At 43.7% G+C, this 25,276-nt stretch overlaps 1 protein-coding gene across 3 annotated transcripts in view; it reads right to left on the bottom strand.

Annotated features, from left to right (window-relative positions):
- LOC135400782 (aryl hydrocarbon receptor-like) overlaps nucleotides 1–25,276 on the bottom strand; it is a 291,269-nt gene that overhangs the window by 49,378 nt on the left and 216,615 nt on the right. For all 3 annotated transcript variants that reach the window (XM_064632695.1, XM_064632697.1, XM_064632696.1), the window contains one exon: nucleotides 21,709–21,902. In XM_064632695.1, the coding sequence (XP_064488765.1) occupies nucleotides 21,709–21,902 (194 nt within the window). The remainder of the gene's footprint in view (nucleotides 1–21,708; nucleotides 21,903–25,276) is intronic.

Genomic DNA, 25,276 nt, shown 5'->3' with positions numbered 1-25,276 from the left:
AAAAATTCCGTCTCAATTCCCAGTGCGATAACAGCCACACTGGTGGCACTGGAGAAGCGTTAAAAGGGCATGCACTAAAATACAAAAACAGCATCATCTCAAATGAAAGTCCGTGTTTCAACCGTGTCAGTCCGTGTTAGTACGATGCAAACAAAATTAGTTCACACAGCGCTACCGTTTACAAGAAAAACGCGATGAAAACAGAGCCGTCTTTGGCAGCAACGAATGGGATCTCCAGGAGGCAAAGATTGGCGGCATCCAATGAGACAGCGGGAGAAGCGCGCGCATACCTATCGTGGCCGCGTAGATCTGAAACGGGCTCAATCGTATTGTTCCGTATATGCGCGGCATGACGCGCACTACTGCATTTTTGGACACCGATTCACTGAATCGTTGCCCCCAACAGTTCTCGCGAATGTTCCACTGACAACATTTATCTTCACATCCTTCGGACAGCGACGCCAGTCCGCTTCGCAACGTGCACTATGTTTTCCACCGGGACTGCTCCATGACGTGGCAAGCGCGTGCACGCGCAACATGGACTAAAAACACCGATGCAAGAGCTGAAACGACGTTCACTGCTTCGCGCCGAAGCAAGGAAGAGACCGGTATAATTTCGATTGCAGTTCCGTAACGGAATTAAAGTTTTGAATTATGATAACAGGTACGAAATTAACAGCGTGTAACGTAATTTGAAGTACGCTTGTTTTTGCATCTTAGTGCCCCTTTAAGTGAACAAAATCCTTGCGTTAGATTAACGCAATATATATATATATATATATATGTAATCGGGCTGTAATCGCGCTCGGGAACGAGGCCATATCTTTTCCAGTGTTATTATTAAGGATTAAGGATTATTAACTATGGAACGCCTTGCCCGATTACCTAAAGTCAGTACGTTCGTTCCATCGTTTTCGGATCATCTTAAGGAACCATCTCATGAATTAGTTACTCATATTCATACACATTTTTTTGATGCACGCTTTTTCAACTATTTGTCTTCCTTCTCCCATGGGTTTTTGCGCCTACGCTGTTCACATTCATAAACGTCACATTTTTGCTCAATTTCAGTTGTTTTTGTTTCCTATATTTATTTAATTTGTTTTTTCTTCGTTTTCGTTTGTGCGTATTGTGCTTTGTCCCATACTCTCACAGTACATCCTTATATTGCATACCTAGTTCTGATGTTGTCGCCACATATGACACACCTCTAGCTATGCTACGGGGCCCCCATTGTGTACTCTGTATAGCAAATACTACTAATAAAATTGAATTGAAATTGAAGGTTGGTGTGAGCTGTACATGTATCACTGGCTTTGCGCTGGGCTTTCAGTGGTGAATCTCTCACTCTGACGGGAGGATATCACGTTCGACATGACCTTCTGACGCCACCCGTTCAAAGGTTGCCTGCCAGCGCACTGCTGAACAGGTGCAAGTAGGCCGAAACAGCTGTCCAGTGCCGGTATGGTGGCGTTTGAGTTACAAACACATACACTATCCCGACAAAGAGATTCAGGTACATTTTCCCCTTATGAACAGACAAAAATGGACTTTAAACATTTTATGAACAACACTTTCAGTCTTTTAAGGGAATTGGCGGACACCCCGATTTAGTTCACGGAAGTGGCACCACGTGGCGTATCCACCTTCAACTCTCCCTCATGTTCTTTTCCCCCTTTCTTCCTATCCTTTCCCTCGTGCTCTTCGATACCCCGTCGGTAATCCCGCTGCCATACCCACAACGGAGTACAATGTGCTCTTCTGGCCTAGATCTTCAAGTACACAAACAAAGCTGTGAAAACCAGTAGAGCTTGGCCGTGTCGTGTGTTTTGAGATTTTGCCAGTCGTTTTCCCCCTGCGAAGGAGTCGCGTTTGACAAAATCGTCTGCGAGGTTTCTCTCGGACTGCCAAACTGAAATTCCACGAACTTTGTTGAGTGATAGCGCATGATGTGTAAAAAAGAAAGCCCGAGCTGCTATGGGAGAAACAAGAAAGGTCCCGCGCGCCTACGCGGTATATCGATGTCCGTGAATTAAAAAAGAAGAAGAAGAAGAAAAAAAAAAGAGAAGCGCATTACCTTTATTGCCCCCTAAGGTTTAGTGAGCATCGTCATGAGAAAATAAGAATATGTCACAACCTAGCGAGTTATGTTTTAGAAGAAAAAAAAAAGCTCGTTTCAGAGTAAAGTTCTGGTTTCGGTACCAGGTTTCCTGTCTTGATCGCCCTACAGTATACGGGGAAATTTCGATATCTGCGTGTATTCCGTATTGTTAGCTGTGCTCCTAACAAATGTTACAGCTAGAAGAAATTTTGTCCCCCATTACACGAAAATAATCATCTGTTTTTTTTTTATCTCCAATTATAAAGTGCAGTATCAGTTACTGCGCAGTAGGCGTATTCGCACGAAGTCAATCTATGCAAAAGGTGAAAACAGTTCACTTTTGATCGAAGTCATCAATAATACAAGGACAAATATGATGTGTCAGCGTAGCATGTAGTCTTCTTTAGTGCGTCAATGAGGACAGAAAGAAAACCGAAACAGAGGCTGTCGTGAAACCACAGACATGTACTCAAAAACGCTATTCTCTGAAATGTAGCAAGCCACTGTTTTTCCTGCAGAGGTACATTTCTCATACTGGGCTCACTTCTTCGATACCAATGAACGAGCTTCGTGTGTGTATGTGTCGTCTCCTCATTTCCTTTTCCAATCGTCTACGAGGCCGTCTCGGACTACCGGATTGACAATTTCAACAGCATTGTCCATTATTGTGTTTGACATTACGGTGCAGGGATCCAAGACAATTGCTCACCGGACAATTGCTCACCAAAAAACTGCTGAAGCCGGACAATTGCTCACCGCCTCTTTCACCGCACTTATATGTAATTTTATTTCGCGTTCTTATGTGATGTGGTTTTATTTCTTGTTTATGGCGTTCATATACTTGACTTTTCTATGTTAGCTGAACTTCGATGTAATTCGAAATAAAGTGATCGAAATCCCCGCTGCAAAATAAACACTGTAAATAAATGTTATCTAACTACAAAATGCACAGTCGCGCGCGGGAAACTGTCAACAGCGAACTTAGACTAACCTGGACATAGCAATGCAAACACTGAACTTGGACTAACCTAATACGTGCTGTTCAGTCGTGCCGGCCCTGCTAAGCCGCGAATCGGGCGGTAAAATGCGGCTGCTAAACTGACTTGGACAGATATAGAAAATTCCTGAACTTTAATGGTTAAACTGTGATGTGTTAAATAGCATGGGCGTACCGTGAGGGGGGCAAGGTCACTTGTGAAAATTGAGCACACTATCTATACGTCACGATTTTTGTTCTCAGATGTCATAATAATATCATAATCAGTCCGCGCCACGAAAGGTCGTTGCATGCTTTGCCCCCCCCCCCCCATGAAAAAAATCCGATAAGAACACCCCATGGACGCAGGTCCTGACAAAGACTCTTCAGGCGTGCCTGCATCTCTCGCCGGGACGACCTCTCGCCTCCCCGTCTTCACTGGTGGATTTCCTAGCTATTTGAAGCAACTTAGACAGCTAAAAATGAAGTGCATCTAACATAAAAAAGTCAAGCGCCATAAACGCGAAATAAAATCACAATATAAGTGTGGTGAGAGACCCGGTGAGTAATTGTCCGGCTTCAACGGTTCTGTGGTGAGCAATTGTCCGGCCTCAGCAGTTTTTTTTTTTTTTTTTTGTGAGCAATTGTCCGGTGAGCAATTGTCCGCGCCCCACAGGACGTCTCGGTGTACGGACATTTTGGTGTACGGTCTAACGGCAGTAGGACAAAATGTAGTTGTGGATGTGAAAGAAAAATTTATCCCTCAGGCTCCTGCGTGCCCAAAACTACAAGCGCATGGTTTCGCACGGCTCATGAAACACATCACAACTGACCAGGTGGTGCTACCATTTGTTCACCCGATTTGTTAAAGTTCGGAGACACATTTGTTTTTAATGAGTTTATGTCAAAAAGTCGAAGGGCGGATTATAACAAGACCGAAAAATAAAGAGTTCCAAGAGGATGTCGCAACTATTAAATATATTTTTAGGAACGGCAAATAAATACACTAGATTATTACACTCATGCTTCGCCTCTACCGACATAACCTACTAGTACGGGAGTCCTACCACGCTTCTATGCTTGTGCACATGTATGCTTCAGTCATGCGCGTGGTTAAAAACATGACGTTAAAATTTGATGTTCCTCTCTGGCCGCCCTCCCTCACCAGCCGCAACGAAGTGTGTTCTCCTCAAAGAAACATTTTTCTGTTGTACTGCGTCACTGAACGCGACACATAACTTGAGAAAACAGCAGGCAAAAGGCTTGGTGAGCATTTGCCGCTTTGAGCTTTCATACTGTGAGCAAATGCCCTGGATTCGCATTTTTGAGCGCGCAGGAGCCTGCGGGACCGTTTTTATTTTATTTTTCGCCCACGCAACCACAGACCATTTTTTTTCTACACCCAGCGGGATCCAGGACATTTGCTCACCGGACATTTGGGCACCGTCTGAATGCTTAGGGCGGACCAATGCTCAACAGGATTTTTACGTGCGTCCTGTTTTCACAAATTATGTGTCGTGTTTGGTGGCAACAGTATAATAATAATAATAATAATAATCATTTCATCAGTGTTTTCAAGGAATTTGGTTTACATAGAGAAGAACGTGCTTTACGTATTTTTTGTGTATTATAAATTTAAGACCTGATCTGCATGTGTTTGTGGTCTCTGGTGGCTTTTAAACATTTGGGAAATTTTCTTTCTTAATATTTCACACCCCACGTTCTGGTCGGTGCTGTACAGATATTTATTTTTTATTTATTTTTTCAAGAGTAGATGAAGAATTGCTTTGTCATTTTGTAGTGAGTATTATCTCGAAAAGGGTATCCTCAAGGTACGGATACTATGCAATTTGAATTCCATTTATTACATCTTTAGTGGAAGCATTTGATTAGATGTTACTCCCCTTGTATTTCTACATACTTTTTCCTCGGTGATGGCCGCGTATTTTCAAGGCCTAAACAACGACATAGAATTACCGTGGTGCCCCTCCAAAAGCTGTTAGACTCGCTAGCCATAAAATTATTGCGGTGACCTAACATAATAAAATAATTTCAAATAATAAATTACGTGATTGACAATTATACAGGGTGCTTTCTCTAACGTGTCCAGAAATTTTATTTAAAGCGAACGATAAAAGAGAAACGAGCTCTATTTTTGAGCTACTTGAGAAACAGGTGCTACTATAGTGAAGCAGTACCTCTCTCTTACACAAGTAGCAGAAAAGTACCACTTGCTTTTCTTTTATCGCTCGCTTTAAATATGATTTCTGGACACTTTAGAGCACACGCCCTGTATACTGCTTCTGTGGTTTCACCTCGTTGTTTTGTTTTCGTAACTCGAGAGCAAAAGCTGACTGACTGAACCTATGCGTAGTGCAAGTCGGAGTGCATTAAACGTGTTACTTTTGTCGCTCAAGTAATTTTTTTTTTATAGTGTTTCCTTTACTGCGGACCGCATTATTTTTAACATAATTCATCACAATGAATCGCTCCCGGGATGGCCATAATATGATAAAATGGCTTATTCCATGCTTTTGTTCCATTTATGGAAACTTGAAGGGCAACGGGAAGGTGCAGAGTTTTTATCGACACGAGAACACAGGAACGCGACATGGTAACTTGGCAAGCCTTTTGGAATACAAGGGAAATAACGCCTAATCAAATGCTTACACCAAAGCGGTAACCGACAAGTCCTGAACAAATGGAATTAAAATTGTATAATATCATAATTAGTTATCAGTACCTTGAAGATACCCTACAGGAGATAATACTACAAAATGACAAACCAATTCTTCATCTACTCTTGGCAAAAGGGAAAAAAATGAATATCTGTAAAGCAGCGACTAGAACATGGGGCGCAAAATATTAAAAAGAAAATGCCCAAAAGTTTAAAAGCCACGACAGACCACGATCACATGCAGAATAGGTATTAAATCTATAATAGTAAAACAAAAAGCACGTTCTTCTCTATGTAAACCAAATTCCTTTACAGCACTACATTTTATGCCAAGCCGCCCTCTTCACTTTGTTTTATTACGATATGTCGACATCGTGGCAGCCATTCCTGGGACCATTTTTCCCGGAACCGACGTTGCAGTTATCTCCCGCCCCCGCCGCTGTAACGCTTTGCACCGAAACGTCCGTGCACCGAAATGTCCTAGACCCAGTAATAATAAACTATTGTCTCAGGAGAACGTACTGTGCATACATAGTAAAAATCACTTCTGCCACTAGAGTTATAGTAACAGTTACGTTTTTAGAGTAACGCGTACAACTCTGCGAATAGCATACAATACAACAAGTGCAGACGCCCATCACGGCTTTCGTACGTGCACATGACTCTTCAATTTTCTGGCCCATATCAGGCCAGGAATTTGAAAACACGGAAATACTAAATTTCACGCCTTTGTTGCATCGCACTTGTTATTTCTAACTTGTACTGCAGAAAGCCAAACTAACAATTCCCCTGGGATGCCTTTGCTTTGTGTGCTTGGGGAGAAGGTTGCTGCTTCCTTTTTGTGGTTCCAGAGCAAACTGTCCAGTGGCAGCGGGGTGCACAATTCCCTCATTTCAACTTCTCCGTCCCGGTTCTTTGGCAAGAAACAACCGGCTCATTTCAACCGACCCCAATTCACTCGTCGCATTGCTTCTCCCGGCGAGTCAGACATTCCTCCGTTGTCGTGTTCAACCTAAGAATGGCATTGTCCGTGCATCCTGTTCTCCCTTCATTGGGAGTTGGGATGGGGAACTGGGCTACAATCTCTGTCACGTGGAAGGCCTGTAGAAATTTTTAGGTAGTGTACGTCACAGGAAAATTTAACCATCAAATTATGTCCATATTATTTATAGTTCTGAGGTATAGCCATGCATTTGCAATGACTTGTGAAAAGCACATAAATCCCATACAGCATGTGTAAAATACAATTGTCTGCGCCTTGTGCCTTTCACATATAATTGTAATAAAACATTGTTGCGTCTAATTTACTTATACTTCGCTACCGCAAAGAAGGAGGGAAACACAAAGAACATTAAAATCAGGGTGAATTAATTCGAGAAGTGAGCGGGGTCAACCACGTCATTGAGGTATATTTAAAATGCTGTAAATACAAAATGCATCGTCACATGCCACCAGTGACAACCACCATGCCAGTGGCACGTTGCGACTTTCCCTATTATATTCTGTAAAATAGAAGGAGCCATGCCTTTGTACTAGAACGTCAATCACTCTTCCAGAGCAGAACAGAGAAATCAACCACGGTTTTCAAAGATTCGCACATCAGTTAAAAATATATAGATAACGTTCAATCCCGCGACAAAGGTGGTACAATTATCAATGTGGTAGTCTCACCGACCAAACGCTCAAGGCGTAAAAATGCTCACCAAGTTTTTTGCGTTCCTGTTGTTCTCGCAAGTGTCGTAAACAAGGAGAAATGGCCAAGAGAGACCAAAGGGAACGGCCAGCCCGAGGTGTCGGTACCTCTTTTCCCAGAATTGTTCGAAATCGTTATGTGTCGTGTTTGGTTTGTAGCGCAGTATGAAATGTCTGTTGCAGGAGAACACACTTTGTTGTGGCTTGGGGGATCATCTTGTTCTCAACCACGCGCATGACTGAAGCTCCTTACTAGTAAAATAATTCAAACACGTGCACAAGCACGATAGGACTCAACTGGTAATGGGATATATCAATAAAAGCCGAGCAGGAGCGCAGGGCATTTATTGGTCGTTCAAGTATAAAAGTGTATAAAAATAGCGCGGTATAAGAATAAGCATGGTCGTTTCGTGCCGTGAACTCTGCTTTTCTTTTTTTTTAATGCCTCAACAGTTACATAGTATATATGGTGAGACGCTAAAAAGATTATCCGTATATTCCTGGTCGGTGAACTTTGGAAAGGTATTTCGTACTTCATACCTCAGGGAGCGGTGCTGATGTGAGGTGGTGTTATTTGGTACAGATAGCGAGCACTAGAAGGATTGTGCACTATGCCGACTAAGCAATTTTGGTTCAATACCGCCAAACAACAAAGAAAAGCGAGTTGTGGCTATATAGGGCTACAATGACTGACAGCATCTAAGATTATCATATCTTGGGTCAATGGAGTCATTATTGTCTGTTATAAGTTATTACCCAACACCCCATCGCAGGAAGACTGAAGTTGGTCTTTTAGCAGCTGTTGGACGATGTATTGCTTCTAAAAAGTTAAAAAAAATGATTTGAGGAATATAACAATTTATTATTCGTTATACGATGACACAATGGAAAGGATGAAAATAAATTATGAAACTGTCAGGATGGGCTCATGGTAAAATCGAACGGGTGAGCAAATGTCCGGTCTTAGCTAATATAATTACTTAGTCTCTACATTATTAATTAATATCCCGTAGTATCCGACCCGGGTCTCGTTCCCCTGTTGCACCCACGGTCGGCGCGTCTGCTCAAAACCTCGTCCAGACGGCCGTCCCAGACGCCAAAATGACATTTATACCAACTTTGATTGATAATAACAGTTGATATAAAATTGATATCAGTGATGTCATGATCTAATTATTTAGTCTGTATATTATTAATTAATATCCCAGAGTATCGGACCCGGGTCTCGTTCCCCTGTTGCACCCACGGTCGGCGCGTTTGCTCAAATCCTCGTCCAGACGGCCGTCCCAGACGCCAAAATGACATTTTGATCAACTTTGGTTGATAATAACACTTGATATAAAATTGATATCAGAGATGTCATAATCTAATTATTTAGTCTGTATATTATTAATTAATATCCCAGAGTATCGGACCCGGGTCTCGTTCCCCTGTTGCACCCACGGTCGGCGCGTTTGCTCAAATCTTCGTCCAGACGGCCGTCCCAGACGCCAAAATGACATTTTGATCAACTTTGGTTGATAATAACACTTGATATAAAATTGATATCAGAGATGTCATAATCTAATTATTTAGTCTGTATATTATTAATTAATATCTCAGAGTATCGGACCCGGGTCTCGTTCCCCTGTTGCACCCACGGTCGGCGCGTTTGCTCAAATCTTTATCCAGACGGCCGTCCCAGACGCCAAAATGACATTTTGATCAACTTTGGTTGATAATAACACTTGATATAAAATTGATATCAGAGATGTCATAATCTAATTATTTAGTCTGTATATTATTAATTAATATCCCAGAGTATCGGACCCGGGTCTCGTTCCCCTGTTGCACCCACGGTCGGCGCGTTTGCTCAAATCTTCGTCCAGACGGCCGTCCCAGACGCCAAAATGACATTTTGATCAACTTTGGTTGATAATAACACTTGATATAAAATTGATATCAGAGATGTCATAATCTAATTATTTAGTCTGTATATTATTAATTAATATCTCAGAGTATCGGACCCGGGTCTCGTTCCCCTGTTGCACCCACGGTCGGCGCGTTTGCTCAAATCTTTATCCAGACGGCCGTCCCAGACGCCAAAATGACATTTTGATCAACTTTGGTTGATAATAACACTTGATATAAAATTGATATCAGAGATGTCATCATCTAATTATTTAGTCTGTATATTATTAATTAATATCCCAGAGTATCGGACCCGGGTCTCGTTCCCCTGTTGCACCCACGGTCGGCGCGTTTGCTCAAATCTTCGTCCAGACGGCCGTCCCAGACGCCAAAATGACATTTTGATCAACTTTGGTTGATAATAACACTTGATATAAAATTGATATCATAGATGTCATAATCTAATTATTTAGTCTGTATATTATTAATTAATATCCCAGAGTATCGGACCCAGGTCTCGTTCCCCTGTTGCACCCACGGTCGGCGCGTTTGCTCAAATCCTCGTCCAGACGGCCGTCCCAGACGCCAAAATGACATTTTGATCAACTTTGGTTGATAATAACACTTGATATAAAATTGATATCAGAGATGTCATAATCTAATTATTTAGTCTATATATTATTAATTAATATCCCAGAGTATCGGACCCGGGTCTCGTTCCCCTGTTGCACCCACGGTCGGCGCGTTTGCTCAAATCCTCGTCCAGACGGCCGTCCCAGACGCCAAAATGACATTTTGATCAACTTTGGTTGATAATAACACTTGATATAAAATTGATATCAGAGATGTCATAATCTAATTATTTAGTCTGTATATTATTAATTAATATCCCAGAGTATCGGACCCGGGTCTCGTTCCCCTGTTGCACCCACGGTCGGCGCGTTTGCTCAAATCTTCGTCCAGACGGCCGTCCCAGACGCCAAAATGACATTTTGATCAACTTTGGTTGATAACAACACTTGATATAAAATTGATATCAGAGATGTCATAATCTAATTATTTAGTCTATATATTATTAATTAATATCCCAGAGTATCGGACCCGGGTCTCGTTCCCCTGTTGCACCCACGGTCGGCGCGTTTGCTCAAATCTTCGTCCAGACGGCCGTCCCAGACGCCAAAATGACATTTTGATCAACTTTGGTTGATAACAACACTTGATATAAAATTGATATCAGAGATGTCATAATCTAATTATTTAGTCTATATATTATTAATTAATATCCCAGAGTATCGGACCCGGGTCTCGTTCCCCTGTTGCACCCACGGTCGGCGCGTTTGCTCAAATCTTCGTCCAGACGGCCGTCCCAGACGCCAAAATGACATTTTGATCAACTTTGGTTGATAATAACACTTGATATAAAATTGATATCAGAGATGTCATCATCTAATTATTTAGTCTGTATATTATTAATTAATATCCCAGAGTATCGGACCCGGGTCTCGTTCCCCTGTTGCACCCACGGTCGGCGCGTTTGCTCAAATCTTCGTCCAGACGGCCGTCCCAGACGCCAAAATGACATTTTGATCAACTTTGGTTGATAATAACACTTGATATAAAATTGATATCAGAGATGTCATCATCTAATTATTTAGTCTATATATTATTAATTAATATCCCAGAGTATCGGACCCGGGTCTCGTTCCCCTGTTGCACCCACGGTCGGCGCGTTTGCTCAAATCTTCGTCCAGACGGCCGTCCCAGACGCCAAAATGACATTTTGATCAACTTTGGTTGATAATAACACTTGATATAAAATTGATATCAGAGATGTCATAATCTAATTATTTAGTCTGTATATTATTAATTAATATCCCAGAGTATCGGACCCGGGTCTCGTTCCCCTGTTGCACCCACGGTCGGCGCGTTTGCTCAAATCTTCGTCCAGACGGCCGTCCCAGACGCCAAAATGACATTTTGATCAACTTTGGTTGATAACAACACTTGATATAAAATTGATATCAGAGATGTCATAATCTAATTATTTAGTCTATATATTATTAATTAATATCCCAGAGTATCGGACCCGGGTCTCGTTCCCCTGTTGCACCCACGGTCGGCGCGTTTGCTCAAATCTTCGTCCAGACGGCCGTCCCAGACGCCAAAATGACATTTTGATCAACTTTGGTTGATAATAACACTTGATATAAAATTGATATCAGAGATGTCATCATCTAATTATTTAGTCTGTATATTATTAATTAATATCCCAGAGTATCGGACCCAGGTCTCGTTCCCCTGTTGCACCCACGGTCGGCGCGTTTGCTCAAATCCTCGTCCAGACGGCCGTCCCAGACGCCAAAATGACATTTTGATCAACTTTGGTTGATAATAACACTTGATATAAAATTGATATCAGAGATGTCATAATCTAATTATTTAGTCTATATATTATTAATTAATATCCCAGAGTATCGGACCCGGGTCTCGTTCCCCTGTTGCACCCACGGTCGGCGCGTTTGCTCAAATCCTCGTCCAGACGGCCGTCCCAGACGCCAAAATGACATTTTGATCAACTTTGGTTGATAATAACACTTGATATAAAATTGATATCAGAGATGTCATAATCTAATTATTTAGTCTGTATATTATTAATTAATATCCCAGAGTATCGGACCCGGGTCTCGTTCCCCTGTTGCACCCACGGTCGGCGCGTTTGCTCAAATCTTCGTCCAGACGGCCGTCCCAGACGCCAAAATGACATTTTGATCAACTTTGGTTGATAACAACACCTGATATAAAATTGATATCAGAGATGTCATAATCTAATTATTTAGTCTATATATTATTAATTAATATCCCAGAGTATCGGACCCGGGTCTCGTTCCCCTGTTGCACCCACGGTCGGCGCGTTTGCTCAAATCTTCGTCCAGACGGCCGTCCCAGACGCCAAAATGACATTTTGATCAACTTTGGTTGATAACAACACTTGATATAAAATTGATATCAGAGATGTCATAATCTAATTATTTAGTCTATATATTATTAATTAATATCCCAGAGTATCGGACCCGGGTCTCGTTCCCCTGTTGCACCCACGGTCGGCGCGTTTGCTCAAATCTTCGTCCAGACGGCCGTCCCAGACGCCAAAATGACATTTTGATCAACTTTGGTTGATAATAACACTTGATATAAAATTGATATCAGAGATGTCATCATCTAATTATTTAGTCTGTATATTATTAATTAATATCCCAGAGTATCGGACCCGGGTCTCGTTCCCCTGTTGCACCCACGGTCGGCGCGTTTGCTCAAATCTTCGTCCAGACGGCCGTCCCAGACGCCAAAATGACATTTTGATCAACTTTGGTTGATAATAACACTTGATATAAAATTGATATCAGAGATGTCATAATCTAATTATTTAGTCTGTATATTATTAATTAATATCCCAGAGTATCGGACCCGGGTCTCGTTCCCCTGTTGCACCCACGGTCGGCGCGTTTGCTCAAATCTTCGTCCAGACGGCCGTCCCAGACGCCAAAATGACATTTTGATCAACTTTGGTTGATAATAACACTTGATATAAAATTGATATCAGAGATGTCATCATCTAATTATTTAGTCTGTATATTATTAATTAATATCCCAGAGTATCGGACCCGGGTCTCGTTCCCCTGTTGCACCCACGGTCGGCGCGTTTGCTCAAATCTTCGTCCAGACGGCCGTCCCAGACGCCAAAATGACATTTTGATCAACTTTGGTTGATAATAACACTTGATATAAAATTGATATCAGAGATGTCATAATCTAATTATTTAGTCTGTATATTATTAATTAATATCCCAGAGTATCGGACCCGGGTCTCGTTCCCCTGTTGCACCCACGGTCGGCGCGTTTGCTCAAATCTTCGTCCAGACGGCCGTCCCAGACGCCAAAATGACATTTTGATCAACTTTGGTTGATAATAACACTTGATATAAAATTGATATCAGAGATGTCATAATCTAATTATTTAGTCTGTATATTATTAATTAATATCCCAGAGTATCGGACCCGGGTCTCGTTCCCCTGTTGCACCCACGGTCGGCGCGTTTGCTCAAATCTTCGTCCAGACGGCCGTCCCAGACGCCAAAATGACATTTTGATCAACTTTGGTTGATAATAACACTTGATATAAAATTGATATCAGAGATGTCATCATCTAATTATTTAGTCTGTATATTATTAATTAATATCCCAGAGTATCGGACCCGGGTCTCGTTCCCCTGTTGCACCCACGGTCGGCGCGTTTGCTCAAATCTTCGTCCAGACGGCCGTCCCAGACGCCAAAATGACATTTTGATCAACTTTGGTTGATAATAACACTTGATATAAAATTGATATCAGAGATGTCATAATCTAATTATTTAGTCTGTATATTATTAATTAATATCCCAGAGTATCGGACCCGGGTCTCGTTCCCCTGTTGCACCCACGGTCGGCGCGTTTGCTCAAATCTTCGTCCAGACGGCCGTCCCAGACGCCAAAATGACATTTTGATCAACTTTGGTTGATAATAACACTTGATATAAAATTGATATCAGAGATGTCATAATCTAATTATTTAGTCTGTATATTATTAATTAATATCCCAGAGTATCGGACCCGGGTCTCGTTCCCCTGTTGCACCCACGGTCGGCGCGTTTGCTCAAATCTTCGTCCAGACGGCCGTCCCAGACGCCAAAATGACATTTTGATCAACTTTGGTTGATAATAACACTTGATATAAAATTGATATCAGAGATGTCATCATCTAATTATTTAGTCTGTATATTATTAATTAATATCCCAGAGTATCGAACCCGGGTCTCGTTCCCCTGTTGCACCACGGGTGTGCCCTTTGGATATCCGGAAGGAATAGCCTTTCGAACTGTTTCCGAGTTTCGACGCATGCGTATTACGGTAATACTAGAACTTAGTGCGCTAGACGCCTTAGAACGGATTCTTGTCTGGGGCGCATGTTTAAAGGCCCAGGGTGCATCAGGGTTAACACTCACACACCGTGCGGTGGTTGATATGTGGCCTGGAGGATGTACTGATTCGAAATAGGCGATGACATTTCAAAAAATTTACTTTCTTTGTCGAAAAATCATGGTCTAAAAATGGGCCCTGTGCAAAAATCGACGAAATCTCCATAGGCGCAATGCATTGAAATTCATTTGACCTGGGTGCACTAGATATACATTCTGCTGCTGCCATTCTTGTTTCCAGGAGTTCTTTACATGTTGTTCTTACTTCTTATACGATGACATCTTAAATTTTTTATTCGGTTTTGGTGTTAATTGGCATAAACGAAATTTCTCATTGTACTCCTGTCCTGTAAGGCCGCTTCCCGCAATGCAGTTCGGTATAGCGGTGGAGCGTGCCGACGGGAGGGTGACCGCGAATTCTGCGAATGGTACACAGTATGTGTACCGTCAAATGAAAAATGAAACCTAGGACCGTAACGAAAGTGTCATGTCTAACATTTAGAGTTTGATAGTACATCGTACGCAAAAGCGATAGCGTACGTAACAGATAGCGTTGATGGTTCTGCGCACTTCCTGAATGTCTCTTTCTGTTATGGGCGTGCGCAGAATCATCAACGGTATCCCTTACGCACGCAAAGACGATATAGCGTACGGTGTAGTAAAACAATGTATTATATTCAACGAACAGGGGATGATTTCTGGGAACATAGCCGAGGCACTTTCAGTTTTCTCGATTGCAGGTTCACATTAAGTGAGGTAATTCAAACGCATATCACATATTAGCGATGTGAAAGTGAGCCCTGCAACTGCCATTTCCAAGCAGCACGACATCTTTGTCCAATATTGTTCCAATATTGCTAATATCGGATCGATATTGGGCCGAGATGTTGTGCTGGTTGGGCTCCGGCACGAAGTGTCTTCACGATAAACGTGCATACGGGGTCGATTGTTGACTTGGAATATATGTATCTATGCATCTATCTATGCTATCTATGTGTATATACATAGATAGCATGATTGCAAGTCAACAATCTATACATATATAGTTGCTGGATTGTCATCTCCCGTTGCTTCCTTTGCATTTCAATTGCTTTATTTCTTTACCCCGACGAAACGCGCACGCTAGATATACTATACTTTGTGTAAAATTATGCTGTAACTCAAGCAGCCGAACATGTTGGCCTAATATCGGACCAATATTGTGCCAACATGTTGTGCTGCTTGGGTAGCTCAGGCTGCTGACCCCATCAGCCCCACACGCCATTATTGTTTCATTGTTCACCGTTCTTGTTCTTGTAAATAAAGCCAAATAAAATAACAAATAAACTTCTTTCATACTTATGCAGAGCAGCCTATCAAGTGGACAATGAACACTGACAGAGACGCACGCGCATACGCAGATAGCTGACGAGGGACTGTTGTCCGCCATCAAGGCTAACCCCTGCGGCCAGGCCCGTCCCGTCTGGAGGAGCAGTGACATGATTATGATTATATCATATTATTAGATTATGCAGAATATATGACTCACCTCCCTATTTTTTCTTCTATCCACCATCATCATCATCATCAGATTATATTAATCGACCACAGCCCGCTGATAGGCTTGTCAGCGTGAAAACGTTCGGAACGTTCGTAGACTCTGGAGCAGACGCGCTTTAGTACGGAGCGCGTGCATTTGCGCAGGAAATAGAAAAACAAAAAGTATCGCGGCACAGCAATCAGCAAATAGTCCAGTAGGCACTTCGTATAATCCAATAAAAAGTATGCCTGAATAGGACGTGCAAAGTGAACGTTATCGCGCTGCTGGTATCCCTTGACTTAGAGATACGTCCACCGAATACATTCCACACAAACCAGAATTCACAACTTCTTCAACGTTGTCTTTATGCTGTCACCGCATCATCATTAACTCTGCCAACCTTTGTGGTCTGTGCTAGTAACCATCCTTTAATGGTATAAGCGAGCTGGGAGTAGGCGGTTCCAGAGACACAATGTCCATATTATTTTCAAATCCAATCCAATCAATTTATCTCCTCCTTGTCTCAGGCATAAATGTCTACATTTATTCGTCTATTTTTCACGTTTTTCTTGTCTTTCTTTCTTTTCTTTTTGCTGCGAGGTCTAGTGAATTCATTACAGTAGAGTGCGAGTGGTATAGTAAGGTTATGTGTAAAGTAAAGGATTAGTTGTTTATGATTCGGCAGCCTTCCCAGTACTGTTATCCTTTTGACCTATATACTGTAAAAGTGGTTAATTTCGCGGTCTTAATAATTCGCGAATCCGTGTGGAAGCAGACGGAAGCGGAAATCGCGGGATCGGGAACATCGGGGGTTCATGACACTGCAGACTGTGAACAACGAGAATTAGCCGGCCTGTACACTTCGGCTGGCTTATAGAAGCTTACCCTGAACTCCAATCCCGTAAAAATGACATACAGCAGACAGGCTTTGTGAAAGCGGGTATCTTGCAATGCCATGTAATACACTATGCGAATGAACTACTGTGGCGTTTCAATTATAGAAATTTTTGACAGAACACATTGAGAATAAAGGTCGTCCAGTAAGTCGATTTGTCTTTGCGGAGCTCATATCGTCGCGAATTCCAGTACCCATACTTTTTCATCCCCGCTACCGATATTTCGCGTAACCTTAATTTCGCTAAAAAAGTTCGATCGCGAAATTCGCGAAAATTAAGTCCTCACGGAATTTTGTACTTTTACAGTATTCCACCCCCGCAGCGTATCATTGACGCTTGGTTGTTCGCTTCCAAAACTGATTCTTTCCCTTTCTATCTTATACCTATACCTAGTTTCTTAATTTGTATAAGGGCCAACATGACATCGAACGCGCTCTCCTCCGCCCTTGACAAGGCGCAGAGAAAGGAAATAAAGTATCCGTAACAGCAAATACAAGCCTATGCTCCCCCCCAAGTGGCACAAAGACGTCTGACGACGTTATGCCTGCATTACAATAAATTTATGAACCTCCCAATTAAATGCGGTTTAGTGATTCTATGAAACAAGTTACGCTTTTCATGCCGTCTCGTCTGGCGCGCAGCAAATCGGTTTCTCGACCTCCGAGGTGGTCTCTTTATCGTTCGGAGCACAAGTGACCCCGGCGCGAGATTATGTCGCTCGCCACTTGTAATGGTAACGAGGGTATATCTCCGCGCTCGCATGGGACCCCCCCGTGAGGTATCCATGTATCGGACCTCGATACCCGCTGAGTTACTGCTTCGGGTGGAGGACTCAAAAATACAGAGAAATGAAGCATTTCGAAATTCCCGTCCTATTCTGCACACACACACACACACACACATACACACAGGTCCATACCCATGGCGCCACCTGCAATATATCTTGCTTATGGGGCGCTGTTTTAGCTCTCTGGACTGGAGAGAAATGACGACAAGTGCGCCAGTCCCATTAGAGGGAAGGCGAAACTTCCGCTGCCAGTTTCGTTCTGGCCGTGTCGGATTATCCGTGGATTACAGACGTCACGTTCTTCGTGTTTTTAATTCCACGTTACATTCGTACAAAGTGAACAAAAGCCTTGTTGTGGGAAGCTGTCACGTGAAAAAAATGTTTTCCTGACGATTTACGACTGAACAACTGGTCGCGTATGGATTGCACATGTGCTGCAATGTACACTGAACTATAGAGACAGCTGCGATTGCTGATAATCTTGTTTCCGGTACACACGGTGAAACGTGAAAGGGAGGTGGACATGTTCTAATGCATCAAATCCTTGTCGTCAACGTGATTCAACGAAAATTCCGAAGTCGTGTGAACACCATGTCAGACAGTTTATTAACGGACACTGAAAGTTGAACTGAGCTCTCCGTTACAGACCATGAGATCATTGCAGTTGAGAAATGATATACTTGCGCGAGAAACTGTAAATATGTGCTGCGGCCATCTTTTAAGATTCAATGCTTACAATAGCTCTAGAGAATGATTAGCGTCCTGATCTAACACCTATCCAGTGTTCCCGAGCAGGTGGCTGCACCGGAGTCGAGCAAACGCATCCAGTTCTTACTCCCTCGTTCTCTATATATACGTACACGCTGCAGAAATATCTGCTTAAAAGATCGGCAAATACAGTTCATGCGAAACAGAAGCATCCGACCTTTTGAAAGCTATAGCACTCGCTACTCTACGTCTCCTATACAGACAGAAAGCGAGCATGCAAGTTGTAACGTAGCTTGATTTCTTTTAAATGCTGTGCGTCAGAATCTCACTTCCCAAGCGTCCCTATACCAGACGTAACATTTCGTCGAGTTTTGCGCGTTCGAGACACTTAATTATCCGCCTCTCTGCGTCGCTTTATGTGTGACATCATCCATTTCGTCAAACAATGGTGCGCTACACTCTAAGAAAAAAGGGGTGTGAAAAGGTGGTAACTTCTATAGTTACCACCTAGGTCAACATATAGCGTCTGATAAAGGGTGTAAAAGGGTGGTAAAAGCTATTATCATATATCCAAATTGCTACAAAAAGGCGTACGCTCCCCTCGCCCACCGAATCAGAAGCGGTAACTCCATCATTCGTAGGTAGCAGGTAGAACTTTGCAATCTTTTAGGCACAACATATGCGAAAATTATTACCTCCTAAAAGGTGTAACTACTCCACCTTTTTTTCTAAGAGTGATAACTAGGCCGAGTGCTAATATTGCTTAGGTGCAATTGAATGTCCGTAAAACATTCCCTCCAACAAGAAGCCTATGGAAAATAAAAGGGCGATACAATACTGCGCAAGATTCCGCACTCTTCTCTGGCACACGGTCAAAAGTGACCGCGGCGGCCAACCTGCATACAGTCATGCGATCGTCACGGGCAATGTGGTGGCACTGTCCTCTGGCTCCAGGTCGAAAACAACGACGACGATTTTCCGCAGGCGCTGTAGCGCATCAAGACATGGCGTTAAAGGAGCACTGAGGCGGCCATCAATTGACTTTTTTCTTTTCTTTTTTTGGTTGCTCCGTGTTCTTCTGGGGCAAATAAAATGAGCTCCTGTGAAAGAACGACGAGTGCGGGTGACCCACGGAGCGCGGGCGAGACTTCTAAAGAATCGTCCACTCGTGCAAAGAGCGTATCAGAGAGCGAGGGAACGTCGTGACGTAACGTGCTCCCCAGGTACGTGACTTGTGACGTAGAACGGCACAGCGCGTGGGCTCAGAAGAAAGAAACAAAGAAAAAAAATGCACTGGGAAATTCTCTCCGTCACGCGATGATCATGTCGGCCGTCCGCGGCTGCTTTCTCGGGCTGTTTTTGTAAATTTGATTTCGCAGTTATGATACACCGCAGAGCGAAAACATTTTGCCTGACGCAGCTTGACAGACGAGACAGGGTTTCGAGCCACGTTAAATGTGACCTCATTGCTCCTTTAAACACCTTTTAAAGATTCATTAAAAAGTTTCAGAATCTGGCATCTGGCTGAATTCTTGGTGAATGACACGCTATTGCTTGATGATCGGTAGACACGGTAGCACCAATATCATATAACTCGTCAAACAAACTTGATATCAAATATCAAATAAAACTTGTATTGCGGTCTTTATCAAATAAAATATTTCGTATTTCATATCTCAGCACTGTTCAGCGCGCCTCAAACTGCGTACACAAAGCAAAAGGAGTCGTGAAGGGACATACACGCGAGCTCACATTGATTGCGCTCAATACAGAGATGCAACCGGCTCGGTTGAGACTAAATGCACGTGTGCACATACAGAAATGATGACGATATGAGACACTCGTTTGCCATTAGGGCCTGTACCCTTTCCCTATTTCTTTCCAAGCGATGGTGAGATGATGATAATGAATAAGTCACATTACTCGACTACAGTTCCACAGTCCCGGTCGCTAACAAAAAGTTCCAGAGGAAGCTGCCGAGATCCACGCAGACCAAAACTGGGCTCCTACCGCTGCATTTCACCGATACGTAAATCATCTAGCAGCGAATCAACACACAACAGTCGAGCCATTAATTTACGAAGCGCATTTCTTCTCGGCACCTACCGGTTCCGTGACTGCGACCAGCCCAACTTTGCCTTACACTACTCTCGTAGCCAATACCCCTACACGCGTGTTGCTCCTCGATTATCTATCAAGCAGTCTCACCCACGTGCATGTCTAAGCTGCCCGTTAGCGAACATGCAATCGCGTGACGACCAGAGGATCTCGCGTCGCTCCAGAATCCGTGTGCGCTCAACAACAGATGGGCCGGGTTTTGCGCGAACGAGTGCCACATGGACAGCTACCCAGAAATAGTGTCTGCATACGACTGCGTTACAAGATGCATCTACTGCAGTCACGTGATCATCTTAAAACTTTCCGTTGTTGATATGAGTTCTACGCGTTTGACTGTGTTGGGCATATTATGTGAGTAATGGGTTTCCTGCGCACCATCCTTCTGGAACGATACAACTTAGGCGATGATGAATCGCGCGGTTTTCGAGCGCTCTCTTACCGTGTATTCGCACGGATGACATTCCCCGGGCTACTACAGCGGAAGATGGGAAATACGTCACAGCTTTCTGATGGTACGTAAGCGCGAGTGTTCGACGTCATGCCTTCTCGTGCACTGACAACGCCACGCAAGATCAAGAAAGCCTGCTGAATGCCTCATTTCCATCCCTCGTTACGCGGCGACGTAGAGTCGGGAATCAGCCAATCGCCACAGTCGGTTCAAATACAAGCTAGCTGCAGCTATCAGTGGCTGCCCATTAGGCTTATGGCGGCTCGTATCCATAGCTACGGTACTTGTAAGCACGGTCGTGATTTGCGGACGTTTTATGAATGCGTCAAGTCGTTTAGACGATCAGGCTTTCTTTATCTATAGGCGGCATTGGCACTGCTAACCGTCGAGAATATCGTGCGCCGCAGCCACACTATATTCTGTAGCAGAAGACAGGAAAAGACGCGGACGTTGTCGTCTGCTAAGTGCGGAATACGCCACCTCCGATATTCCGGCACCCTGCGATTGCTCAGCATGACACGTGGCGAAACTTTTGCCACGTGATTTTTGTTTTCAAATTGTCTTCCACTAGACTATTCTGCAGGAATCTTGCTCCTTTAACACATGGCGTGTCTATTGGAACTGTACTTCAGATTCGTACAGATGAAAGATATAACACTGGACCGATGTGCTCAACTCGGTGTCCGACGATATCGGTAGTCTGCTTGTCCACAGTGCGTGACATGTTCCGTCGGTGACAGCAAGTGACGAAGCTAGTTTGTCACCACTCAGATACAACGAGAAAAATCCAAGGAAAAGAGCTCTTGGGCGAAACGCGTTCAGGAGCTGCAAAGTGGCCTTGGAGTCATGCAAGGAAGGCAAAAGAAAATGCTGTCTCTACGTACCTTGGAAGTAGCTCTTTGTCCGCAGGTAGGAAACACTGAGCCTTAGAATAGACAGTTTGTCCAACTTTGAAAGAACGTTCTGGTCGAAAGGCAGAAGGCTGGCCAGTGTGTCCAACTCCGCGTTGAGCCTTTCTCGGTGCCTTTTACTCGGGTTTGACTTGGTCTGGGCACCATCCTTCGGAGGAACACGGACGCTGCACAAGAAAAATACACAGATAAGTTCGTGGTCTCTCGTTGGAAGACGATGTGCACGACAGTGAATGAGAAGCTTGAAGCCACAAGGGCCCATGTATGTGGCGATGGTACAAGTAAGCTACCAGACCTATTGGGCCAAATCGTTCCACTAAACGTGGTTTTGCAGTGCGGACGTAGCCATGCAGACAGCAGAGTCGGTGCCGTGACTCTGGTTTGTATATTGACACTGACTGTATACTCTCAAGGAGTATCCCCCGAGTTCTCCTCAGCTGCTGTATAAGGCAACTGTCTGTACAGCTCCCTGTGGTGTTGGCCGTACGTACGATTCCACCCCCTGACAGTATTCCAACAAAATCCGTAGGCAAAGAACTCGGCAAAGAACAACACTACCAGTACCGGTCCGGTACGATATGTCGGTTGTGTGTTGCTTTGTCTGTGTCTTTATGGTTGCATTTTCTGCATTATGACTACCATGCAGTACCAGCGTACAACGCGGGCTCACACGCGACATTGTAAGAGCTACCACAAAATGATGAGATGCTTTAAAAGCTTGCTTTTGATTAGCATTTGTTCGGCAGCGGCACACGTTCTTGAAATATGCATAAGCAAATAATAGCAAAGTATTACGATGAGTACTATATGCGGATCGCGTCCTCATTCCCTTCTTGACTTTGTGGCGGCACCATCGCCAACGCCAACAGCGCAGAGATGCTATTGGCGTTGAAAAAAAAACGATATCTAGAGATCATGTTGCACTACCTTCGTTTGCGCACCCTCCATGTTCCCTTCTTGTGGGCTAATTTTACCAATTTTATCTTTATATTGCATATACATTGCTGCTTAGCAACATGTGTTCGCTTACTCACTGTGCTTTTACAATTTATATATTTATAATACAATTTTGTATTCCATTTGTAAGACTCACCAAGGTGCGCTCTTCTGAGTCCAGGATGTGTTTCCTCCAACGCGTTTTCTTTTTATTCCGTGTTAGCTCCGCGAAGCAACTGTGGCTATCAGCTTTCTCCAATGTGCGAGGATCGAAATATATAAATAAAAATAGCGGAAATCTTGCTTCATGCCACGGAGCCACGAGCGCGTTACCTTGAAGTATCTCCAACTCAACTTTCTTCCTTACAAACTGATTCCATACTACATCCCAACACCTTATAGAGTTCGCGTCACTGTTCGTTTCAAAGGACATAGTATTTGTGCTAATGGTCTTTCTGCGCGCGCCCACAACGTTTATGTGCACCACCTCCACCTACAAGCTCACCCCGCTGCTCTACACAATCGCAGATGATCCTCCTTGCTTTGGAAGGTATCTTCCACGACGGCCGCACTGGTCATCACTCCATCAGCGCCGTATATATACTCAGTAATGTTCCCCATACACGCCCTCGAACTGCATCGTTGCCACAAGATTCCCTCTTTCCCCACGCCTTACGATATTTATAGGCGTCAAGAAAAAAACAACAACAAAAAACAAAGGAACCCCCGTGGCCATTCCCAGAATTATAGCAAGAAAGGGTCAGCGCAGAGCGGCTGCATCTGCGGCGAAGAACACTCTGGGTGATCGCTTCCCTTATTTCCTTTTCTTCCCTCGAAAGACGTTGACGATCAGTCGCCTCCGCCCCCGCAATGCACCTCTCGGACTTTTCCCATTGCTTCTTTCCTTAGCTTCCCCTTTTTTGGACATAATCTTTCAAAAATGATCGGCTCGCGTGTATGGCGACGATCGAGACATTTTCCCCGATTGGCTGAACGGCTAAAGGGCTCCTGGGCCACATGTGTTGGGGACTTTAGTTCCGCTCACGGGAGTCCCTTTTATGTTTCTCGCCAGGTAGTGCATTTGGAAGCCAGCATCGTGAAGAATATGCTGGGATGTTGCGGTATATAGGAACGTGATTTCGTTGTGTTGCGGTCGGAACCTTTTGTCTGTGTAGGCGAGTCCAGTACACTCTTAAAAACAAGGGTGCACTTTAACTCCTTTTCCTTGCCACATATATCACTCCCTTTTGGAGAAAATACAGAAGCCGACACTGAAGATTTTTGTTTAAGTTTAATTTGTACAAGCTTTCGCGTGGAGGTCCACGCACTTTGTACCTGAGGAAGCGTGGACCTCCACGCGAAAGCTTGTACAAATTAAACTTAAACAAAAATCTTCAGTGTCGGCTTCTGTATTTTGTTTATGTGATCTACAGGACTTGACTCCCCTCTTCGTATACGCATCTCCCTTTTGGAGAGTACAATTACTCTCAAAAAGGAGTCTCCTCACTCCCTCCAGACCCTTTAACACCCTACTAGAGAGTAATATTACTGTCCAGTACGGAGTTAAGGGGTATCCTCACTCGCTAAAGAGGGTGAGGAGACTCCTTCTTTATAGAGTAATCGTGCTCTCCAAAAGGCAGTGACATATGTGGCAAAGAAAATGAGTTAAAGTACACCCTTTTTTTTAAGAGTGTACTACTGAACGTTCACGCAACTGGGGCATAATTACCGGACCAGATGGTAATAGGCGATTTCAGATATTGCCCTTGTGCTCCGCACGGGGGCCCTCCGTCGCCCAAGTCACGCGCATCGCACAATGCGTCGTGGGAAATGGTTTGCATTCGTGCTTGCCTTCCTGTTGCTAGAAGGAAGGAGGGAAAACCGAAACCGTTTGCGCTCTTCTTCTTCTGTCTGACTCATGAAAACTGAATCCCAAGGTGCAGTGGGGCATTCGCAACACGGCGCTCTCAGGCGGGCCATCCATGCAATTTCTGAAATCGTCTATTACAAGACACACATTATGCATAGAGGTGTGCACAGATCCGCGCTGATATCCGCCTGATGTCCTGGTTTGCAAGTAGAAATAGAACGTTACGAAATCCGCGCGGTTAAATGCGGATGAGTCTGTCTGCTTCCGCGGAGCGCGGATACTGCGTTTTACCGCAATTGAGCATTAGTGTCTCTGCCTACGATCCCTATAGGTGGAGCAACAATTGATTCAAAATGTCATGTCCTGTAGTGTGTCATTCGTTGCGTTGCGTTGCGTTGCGGAAACATCGATCTGCGCGGCTTTGCGGATGTGGTCACGGATCTTACAAGCGCGGGTCACTGATCTGGAGAAAGAACTGCCTCGGAAAAAATGTCCCCAAAAGAAAAGTCCTCGGAAAAGATGTCCCCGGAAGAAATGTTCCCAAAAATGTCCCCACGTGACAGCGCTATTCGGGCTGTCGGCGGTATGCCTGAGGTGGTGGATTTTTTGTTATACTCCAGCAGAGCTGAAGATATTTCGTAAAATGCGAAGACATTAAGGAATTCGATCCTTGTGGACATTACTGCTGTTTACCATTTTAAGCCTTAGATTTCCAGTGCGTTTTTGTAATACTCA

Source organism: Ornithodoros turicata, chromosome 7 (assembly GCF_037126465.1).
Source record: "Ornithodoros turicata isolate Travis chromosome 7, ASM3712646v1, whole genome shotgun sequence".
Lineage (NCBI taxonomy): Eukaryota > Metazoa > Arthropoda > Arachnida > Ixodida > Argasidae > Ornithodoros > Ornithodoros turicata.
Note: the sequence above shows the minus strand (reverse complement) of the source record. Positions and strands in the feature narration are given on the sequence as shown.